The sequence below is a fragment of the Otolemur garnettii genome, unplaced genomic scaffold (assembly GCF_000181295.1).
Source record: "Otolemur garnettii isolate 467f Iridium unplaced genomic scaffold, OtoGar3 scaffold00165, whole genome shotgun sequence".
NCBI classification, from domain to species: Eukaryota; Metazoa; Chordata; class Mammalia; order Primates; family Galagidae; genus Otolemur; species Otolemur garnettii.
Genome location: NW_003852560.1, coordinates 321,740 through 332,004, shown reverse-complemented (window position 1 = coordinate 332,004; position 10,265 = coordinate 321,740). Strand labels below are relative to the sequence as shown.

The window sequence follows — 10,265 nt, the reverse complement described above, 5'->3', positions numbered from 1 at the left end:
CAAGTGTTAATATGCAACATGTTCCTCCTTTGAGTAATGGCTATATAGTGGGGAAAATTAAATATTTATTTATTTTTATAATCTTTTTTTTGAGACAGAGTCTCACTAAGTCACCCTGGGTAGAGTGTCATGTCCTAGCTTACTGCAACCACAAACTCTCAGGCTCAAGCAATCCTCTTACCTTAGCCTCCCAAATAGCTGGTACTGCAGGCACCCAGCACAATGCCTGGCTAATTTTTCTATTCTTAGTAGAGACAGTACTCACTCTTGGTCAGACTGATCTTGAACTGTTGAGCTCAAGTGATCTGCCAAACTCATAATTTTTAAAATATTTTTATAATTTTATGTTTATAATTATTTTGTTAAATTAAGTATTCCATTTTCATGGGCAAACCCTTTGAGACTGATGTCATCTACTTCTACCACCTTCTGTCCCTCACTGTTATCATCAGCCATCCTCTGATAGAAGACATTGGTGCTTACAGAGAATCCTTTTCCTATTCCCCAGCCCTGCCCATCACCCTGAGTGATGAGTGAACTTCACTCTGTTGATCCATCCAGTTCCCCAACCCTTTGGTGCCTTCAACTCTGGGCTTCTAATTTCTTCCACCCTCACTGCCCTTTAGCCTCCAAGTCCTACCCACCACCACATCCTGGATCTGAAATTTGTCATCCCACAGAACTTCCCTATTTCCCAAATAATAGTAACAGGGCTAGCACTCTCTGCTTAATAACCTCCTTGAGTTCCAGCTCTCCCATTCAGTTACTACTGCCATATCTGTTCTTCACAAGCACTTCACATCACCAAGACTTCCGTCTATCCTTCCTTTCTTGGTCATCACAGTCCATCTATTTAATGAGTATTGCCAACTCTTTTGCTGCATTGTCTTTCCATCCCACCCACATGGCTAAATCCCACTCTGCTTGACTCCAACAGTCTTTTTCCTTCACACAGAAATACATGCAGTTTGGTGCTGCCAAAAAAAAAGTAACCCCACAACCCTACATCTTGGTGCCACTATACATTCATCATCTCCATTTTCAATAGGATTGTCAATTTGTCAATATTGTCCAGTCACACTCTAGTTCACTGGTTAAGAGCTCATGTCATGGAATCAGACTGGATAAGTTTGAATCTCAACACCAACTCATGACTCACTAGCTGTGTTAAATTCTGTGAGCCATTTAACTTCTCTGTGCCTCCACCTGTAAAACAGGATAATGATAATACCTACTTCATCTGGCTGCAGTGAGGGTCAAGTGGGTTACAGCAGTGAAAAGTACATAACAACCACTTCATGGGTATTGTACTCATGTTATTATTACTTCTTTAATCAATGTTCTCTGCTTCTTTCCTTTCAGTAATTATTTAAACATTTATTATGTACTGCTTCTACCTGGAGCCCTCTACTTCCTGAGCCTTATTTGATTAACTACCATTCATACTTCCAGATCTCAGCTTAGCTTTCATTTTTATCAAGAAATCATATTTTACCCCACTCCACATCCCTGTGTTTGAGTTAAGGGTCCTTCCTTCCCCACTCTCATAGCTGTACTTCTCCCGTGGTATTTATCATCCTGTGGTATTTATTATCCTGTGTTGTAATTATACCGTGTATTTATACCGTGGTATTTATCATCCTGTGTTGTAATTGCCTATCATCTCCTTAAGAGGCCTGGCTATATCCTGATCTCTGATAAGTCCCAACAACCTAGCACAGGGATGACATGTAGGAAAAAAAAAACCCAATACATTTGTGTAAGTAAATATATGAGTGATAAAGGAATAAAATAGGGACCCAGAAAGGACTGGGTCCCAAGGGGAATAATTGTACATTATCTTTGGATCACCTTAATGTCTAGCAATGCCTGGGGGTCAATAAATTCTTTCTCCAGTGATCATTTTTCCTGATCTCTTTAAAGTTGTTTTTAAATTTCCAAAAGTATTCATACTCTTTGTCAGCTTGCTTATTCTCTACATGGTGAAATATTCTCATCCCTCAAGCTCAACTCAAATGTAATCTTTTCCAGAAAGTTATTTTTTAACCGATCCCCTTGTTCTAGTTTTCTATTGCTGTATAACAAACCACACCAGATTTTAGTGGCCTGAAAGAACCGTCTATTATGATGACTCAGTTCTGTGTGTGGTCTGTCATGTGGCTAGGGCAGAGTCACTTATAAGTATTGATCAGGCTGGAGATCCAAGATGGCACACTTGCATGTCTGGTAGTTGGTACCTGCTGTTGGTGAGGACCTCAGCATGTGGCCGGCCTGTCTGTATGGCTTGGACTTCTTACACATTACAACCTCAAGGTAGTTATTTTTCTTACATAATAACTAACTTCCAAAAGGCAGGAAGCAGAAGCTTCCAGTTCAGTTAAAGCCTATGCTTAGAAATGGCTCAAGTGTCACTTCTACTGCATTTTATTGGCCAAAGCTATTACAAGCCCTTCCAGAGTCAAGGGATTGGAGAAATAAACCCCCTATTTTGATGGAGAAGTATCATGGTCATATTGCAGAAGAATGCATACAGTATAAGAGACATTGTTGTAGCCATTTTTGAAAAATACAATCTATCAGGTCCCTCAAGGCAAAATTAATCTTTTATTTATGTGTTCTCTTAGTCTTCATTTATTCTTTTTTTATTTTTCCTTTTTTTCTTCTATTACTCTGTCTCTCTTTTCTCTCTCCCTCCCTCCTTTCTTTTCATTTTTTTCTTTTTTTACATTGATTTCTAGGACCAGAATTATTTTGCAAGGAGTCTGAGAACCCCTATGCACACAAAACATTTGGTAAATGCAATAAAATTATATGACTCTAATATATTATATTTAAAGTACATGTAGATGCTTTATGATTAAATTTAGTATATAGGTTTTTAAGTCAACCTGTATTAGAAATACAAATAATATGGGGGATCTGCAATTTTTTATATAATCCTCCCAGGATTACAAGAGTATAAAGTGTGGGGGAAACTGAGCCCTGATCTTTATCATAAAACTCACTTCCTGCTTGAGAGGCCTAGAGAATCACGAGAATGGCATGTGAGTTGTGTGTGTTCAGGAGATCAGAAAACTGGCCTCCAAGAGAAAATGTATGTGTGAGGTGTGGCAATAATCATTATGTAAAGGTTCTCTAGATTCCAAAGGGCTGTTGATGCTGAAGGCACAGGTTGTGCTCAAGTTCTGGGTTTTTGCAAAACCAAGGTGGAGACATTCTATCTGACTTTCTCCATGTCCTCCGTAATCAGTGCTAATATCAGGCAAGCAGTTTTGTCTACTGCTTCCTATTTTATGATAGGGATTTTCCCAGAGCTTCTCAGTCTCCGACGCAGATTTTGTGTCAAGCCTCTTCATTCCTCATGCCAAGACTCCCTCATCTGGTCACCCCAAACAGCTTCAGTAAAGATTTTCTTTCTAATTATTCTATAAACTGTATACATGTTTTTTGCTTATTCTGTATGAAAGTTATATCTCACTGTAAAAAAGTACAAAAAGAACACAAAGCTACCTCTAAAGTTATACCACTTAATCTGTAATTAATCTTACCATTTTTGCAAGTGGTAGTTTCCAGTAGTGACTGAGAAAAATCAATGTGATAAACAAAGCTGGTAGAGCATAGCAACACACAATGTTTCAGTTCATCGCTAAAAATTCCCTACATTTGTGGACTCAGATAAAGATATGAAAAAATTGTTTTGATTCCTAGGTTGGATCATTAAATGCATGCTTCCTTGCAAAGAGGAATTTCCAGGTTGATATATATGAAGCTAGGGAAGGTAAGCCAAGAGTGAAAATTGTCAAATTTTCTTTCTCTTTAGATTTTCTGAATTTTTAAAAGTTTTTAAAATTTTTTTTAAAAAGAACTGTTAGATGTCTTTTAAAAACTCAGCTACCTATATTTAACACATTGACTGTCACACTAGAAAAACAATTTTTCCTTAGGGCTATAGTGTTTTATTAGGTCAAGATAAGTCAAGAGATGTGTGAATTATGTTTCACGAGGCCCTGGGCTCAAAGTAATATAAATTAAATGCAACTCAGACAGCAGTTAATATGTTAATTTAATACAAATTTGCTACCATTAGTGTTTTCTTCAGAGGCATGAAGAAAGTCTTTCATGAATTCTGACAATTAAGTTCATGAACTTATCCTAGAAAAAGTTCTACATACCTCATTGCTGAATATCATTATGGTTTTCTTCAAAGTACTTCCCTTGGGAAGCTATGTACCAATGCCATCACGTAGTCCACTCTTTAAAGCAATTTTGGAACTCTTTCTGAAATGACCATCAGAGCTATTGTCATATGACACACAAAAACATGCAACAACAATAATGAGCACCTGGGAAGAGCCCTGAGAAGACACCATCATATATTGGCATGGACACAGCTGTGAAACACTGACATACTAAGGTTATGAAACCATACTGAGTTGTTTGTACAGTGCTACCAAGGTAAGCATGTGGTGGCAAGTTTGTGAACTTAATTGTCAGATCTTGTAGGACAGCAGTTCTGATGGTCATTCCAAAAATGAGTTCCAAAATTGCTTTGAAGGGTGGACAAGGTGTTGGCATCAGTATATAGCTTCTCAAGGGGAGTACTTTGAAGGTGACTGTGTGATATTCAGCATTGAGGGATGTAGCAGTTTTTCTAGGATGAGTTTGTGAACCTAACTGTCAGACCCTGTAATCTGGTTCTGACTGCACCAATTATTAATATTCAGGTACAATAATATGCTTATCCTACACTAGGATTTAAGGTATGTATAACATGGAATCTGCTTCCAATGTCTTAGATATTCGAGTGGCTACATTTACACGTGGAAGAAGCATTAACTTGGCCCTTTCACACAGAGGACGGCAGGCCTTGAAAGCTGTTGGCCTGGAAGAACAGGTATTTTATTAATGCATTTTCCTTACAGAAGGTAATATTTGATGATTTTTAACAATCATGTGGTTATGATTTCATCCTGGTTCAAAGTATTATTTAATGCCAAGAATCTCTGCATGGAAACTTGTTCTGTGAAGGTTTTCAAAATTCTAAGTTTGTCAAGAGCGTGAACATTTGACCCCTGAGGCACCTGGGGGGCACATTGCAACTCCACCTAGTAATTGCTTCTGACATCAGGCTCTCAACAAGGTGGAAGGTTGCTGCCTATCATAGATTTTCTTCATACATGATAATTTCTAACTGTCTATCATGGAGCTTAGAAATGTAAACTGAAGTGGTATCTGTATGTATTTAACTTGTTACTATCTTCAGGAACAATGTGTCTTTGAGCTGATAATATAAGTAAATATCAGTGCTATTTGCATTCCCACAATTTCCTTCCAAACAGCAGCAGCCTTATGTAGGAAAACACTTTGCATTGGATTTTAGGAGACTTGGGTTTCATGATATCCCTTTCCATCATCATGAGAAAAGCACCTGCCTTCTCTAATAATCACTTCCCTCAATTTGTGATGCTTGATTTAGAACATAAAAACTTTAACTCAATTCTAATATCTAAGGTAAAAGAAAATAAAACCCTAAAAGTTAAGAAACACCATTTTCATTGAATGAGTTTCCCCCAAGCTAGGTTTCTGTGGGGTTTTAAAAAATATATTTTTTTAAATTTCAAAATCACAGTTGAAAATTAGTATTTATCTTATTTGCAGATGTCATGACAATAGTCATTGAAATCAATATTTCTCATTTCATTTCAGATTGTGTCCCAAGGCATTCCCATGAAAGCCAGAATGATTCACTCTCTTTCAGGAAAAAAGTCTGCAATTCCCTATGGGACAAGGTCTCAGGTGGGTTCACCCCCAAGATCATTGCTTGTCACTTGCTTCATGGCCCCTTTCCTCCTTCTCTTAATTTTTGACATTGCCTCCCTCAGTTTAAACTCGAGTTAGCAAGTTAACTCATAAGGGATGCTCAAAACAGGCCCCAGCACAGAATAAATATTCAAAAATTGTTAGCTATTATTGTTCCCATTATTAGGCTGTTTGTTGATGATCAGCTGCTTGGGACACTCTTTCTCTACCTTTTCCTTTTCAATCAGACAGAGAAGATGTCCATGTCATTTGTTGTCAAGGATAACATGCAAGAACAACCCCAGAGGGTTTGTGATGTTGCCACCTCCCCTTAACTAACCCTCTTGCCCCTAGTTGGCTTAAGGTGTATAGAAAGAGCCAGAGATGCTTTTAGCATTCTGTAATTTCTAAAACACCAGGGGCCAGAAACTGATGGAGAGTTTATGAAAGAAGATTCCTTTTCTTACTTGGTACTTTCCTCACGTTTCACACCACAACATGCAGCACTCAGGAAGATATGTATGTTTCTCTGACTATGTTCATTTCCTGAGAAAGAATGAATACAGAAAACATCCATCAGTAAGAGCAAAAGCCCAGCTTGCTTTATTTTAATGCTACAGCTCCTCATTTTACTGCATTAAGGGCAGAGCCCTAGTAGGTTCATATTCTTCTAAGTCTTTGACCCTCGGCAGAGATCTTACTGTGGGTGTCTCTGTACTTCTCAAACTCACCTGGGATCTTGTTAAAAAGCAGTCTGATTCAGTAGGACTTGGATGGATGCTGAGATTTTGCATTTCTAACAAGCTTCTAAGTGGTACTTGTGCTGCTGCTCCATGGACCAACTTTTGGTAGCCCAAGATACAGAACATATTTTCATGGAAACAAGGTCTTCATGGCTCTTGTAATGAACACTGTGGCTGGAAAGTGAAACATTCTGACAATTTAGAGTGTTGGGGTTGGGACAGGATAAAAGTTTTCTATCTAATGGCTTTTTTAAAAGTAACCTGCTTATTTCAGCATTATAAAAACAGTCTTCATGCGTGAAACTGGTACAAGGGAGGAGGGATGAAAGTCCATCAAGCCATTCTTAGTGAGATAAACATTTTTAGATAATTAACATGGCCTATTCAATGAGGCTGCAGTTGAGCTGGGTACTGCAGGAAAGACAAAAGGTGTCTCTCCTTAATAGGCAGTGACACATCCACTCAAATCACCTGATGCAAATCAAGTCTAAGCTATGCATACCAAGTGCGTCCCTCCAGTAATCAGTAATTGTCCTTCTGTGTGCCACACCCTGTGTTGGTTGGTTGCTGAGTGTACAAGAAGGGGTCGTGACCTGGTAGGGGTGGACAGAAATCAATGCCTCAGCTGAGTGATGGCCGAAGAGCTCAGCTGTGTGGTGTAGACAAGAAATACTAACATGGTGTAGAGAGGGAGAAATGCTTTCGTTTTCAGAAAAGACTCCACAGAGAAAGTGAGATTCCAGATGGACGTTTTGTTTGATTGATAGTGAAATAGAGTTGTCTCAATCAAATGGAGATCTGTCTATGGAGAAAAACTGAATAAGATCAGATTTCCAAGAAATGTAATTTTTAAATTGACTGATGATAATTGTATATATTTGTGAGGTGCACAGTAATGTTTCCAAACATATAATATATGATTCAATTGGAGTAATTAATATAGCCATCAGTTCGATTTCTTTGTGTTGGAAACATTCACTTTTTATTTTTTTGAGACAGAGTCTCACTTCGTCACCCTAGGTAGAGTGCTGTGATGTCATTGCTCATAGCAACCTCTAACTCTTGGGCTCAAGCAATTCTCTTCCTCAGCCTCCTAAGTAGCTGGGACTAAGGCGTTCCCCTAGAATTGGCTAGGTACTATAATAAGTGCGAACGACTTAGATTTTTTATGGAATGATACTTTCCACACAGTCTAGTGTCTCCACAAGACTTGACCCATGTGTCGTTGTGTTTAAATGTCAACCAAGCCTGATAACTGACATGGAAAGAATATTTTACCCATGTAAATGAATCTATGCAATTTGAATGTTTCCTGACACATTTTGAATAAGAATTTTAGTTTCCATTAGAATGCAGTCTGTTGATGACAGAGGACACAGGAAAACAGAACTCTGAGGCAGAGAATAAAGAGGTCTCTGCCTATCTTAATTTCTACTTCCTCAGTCACTGCCACTGTGGTATGACTGAGTTATTTTTGCATCAAGATTTAGCTTGTCAATGGAAAGGAACCAAAACTATATAAAATAATTTAAAGTGGTTTATTAAGAGCCGACTATGTGTAACCATGGCCAGGACAGCCACGCCCAAAAAGCCTTGAGCAAGTCGTCCCCTTGTGGTTGGGTGACAGTCTGGTTTTATACATTTTAGAGAGAAAGGAAACACACATAAAGTTAGAAAGCAATATGGGGATGGTGTGCATTGGTTTGGCCCAACAAGGCAGGACATCTTGAATGGGGGACTTCCATGCTATAGGTGAGTTTAAAGGTTCTTTAATTTGCAATTGGTTTTAAAAAAAAAATACCTTTGTCTAAAAGTTTGGAATTTTAAATTAAATAAGGAAATCTGTTAATCAGAGACATGTCAGTGGACACAGACCAAGAAAGACTCAAGTGACCACTTAAATGGATGACTTGAGGGTATGGTTTAACCTTTGTCTTTCAGGCATGTCTTACCTCTCTTCTCCTCATGGCCAACAGTTTAGCTTTAAGGTATTTTGGGGATTCTGTTGGCTAAGAGGGGGTCCATTCAGTCAGTTGGGGAGGTTAAGATTTTATTTTAATTCACAAGCTGTTAATGTAAAACTTCCTATTGGGGGATGAGGTCAAGATTCATAAGTTAGTATATTTGTGCTAAAAATACTGTGATGGGCCAAGTGTGGAAACTCGTGCATGTAATCTCAGTATTTGGAGAGGTCAAGGTGGGAGGATCTCTAGAGTCTAGGAGTTTGAGACCAGCCTGAGCTAGAGTGCAGCCCCTTTTCTACCAAAAATAGAAGAATGAGGCCAGGCACAAAGGCATGCACCAGCTACCGAGGCTGAGGCAGGAAGATTGCTTGAGCCCAGAAGGAGTTAGGAGGGTACAGTAAGCTATGATGATGCCACTTTACTCTGGCTTGGGCAACAGAGAGATACTCTTGTTTCGAAAAAAAAGGTAAAAATTGTGATGCTCCATAATTTGGAAAATTATATGCTTTAAATTTTTAAAGAATAGATTCACCTAGAATTGCCAGCCTGCGTTATGACTTTCATGGGCCAAAGGTAGGCACTTTTACCTCTGTGGGCTTCTTTTTCTAGAAAATAATAAGCAAAATATTACATTTATGATAATCCAGGCTAGATTTATTATTATATGTTCATTATTATATACTTGGTTTGCTTTTTTCTTCTGATTTTAAAATAAACTAAAATTAAAACATTTTCATGGACTCCCAATAGTATTGTAGGCACTGGGCACTGGGCCTCATGAAACAGTCAGCTTTGCTGAATTATCTTGTGAAGTCAGAAACAACCATTACACATCCTGGTGAGGGTTTGCCCTATTCCTACCAGCCCCAGGTGCCCCACAACTAATACACACACACACATACACATATACACAAATAAGCACAGATCCCTTTTAACTGAAATGAAGGCCTTCAAGGTAGTTCTTCTATAAATAGTATTTTTATTCTAGTGATGCCGTCATTACTAAAATTTTCCTCACAGCTAAATTTAGAGACTTAAGATGAAAATAAGACATTTTTGATTTGTTTCTAAAACACAACTCTCTTAATGAAAATAATATTTTAGCTGCAAGGGAATGACTTGGTTTGTAAAGTATCAAACTTTGAAAAAACCTGAGTGTAAACTTGGGCATGATAGAATGGTACATGTATTTGGTTAAAATATTTATTTTTTAAAAGGCTACTTAGCTAAATGGTTATAAAACTAAGGCTGTAACTTCTGCTAAATAATAATTATTTCCTATTGCTGAGTGAATAACTGAATAACTTAGGATTATATTTATGCATTCCTCAGAAACAGTGTATGTTCTATTTTTTCTTCCAGTATATTCTTTCTATAAGCAGAGAAAGTCTAAGCAAGGATCTGCTGACTGGTAAGTTCAATGCTTTTATTCACCAGTTGTCATGTTTAGTAAAGAGTATGAGACTAATATTATCATATGTTTTATTAGGATTTGTTCACTATTCATTTTTTTTCTTTTGTTGCTCCGTTACTTCCAGTTTAATACTGAGTACGTGTGGTATTTCTTTTTCCATTCTTGCGAAACTTGACTTAGACTCCATGCAGGTTGTTATAAAATGTTATCAGTTCACCATTTTTTATGGCTGAGTAATACTCCATAGTATAAATACATCACATTTTATTCATCTACTTGGGTTCTTTCTACATTTTTGAGATTATGACTTGTTCTGCAATAAACATTCGAGTACAGTGTCTTTTT

General features: G+C 37.7%; 1 protein-coding gene across 1 annotated transcript in view; it reads left to right on the top strand.

The window, feature by feature from the left end:
• The window catches only part of KMO (kynurenine 3-monooxygenase), a 55,930-nt gene that overhangs the window by 14,229 nt on the left and 31,436 nt on the right, over nt 1–10,265 (top strand). The window contains exons 2-5 of the mRNA XM_003800084.3: nt 3,709–3,778; nt 4,797–4,894; nt 5,707–5,796; nt 9,869–9,917. Of these exons, the coding sequence (XP_003800132.1) occupies nt 3,709–3,778; nt 4,797–4,894; nt 5,707–5,796; nt 9,869–9,917 (307 nt within the window). The remainder of the gene's footprint in view (nt 1–3,708; nt 3,779–4,796; nt 4,895–5,706; nt 5,797–9,868; nt 9,918–10,265) is intronic.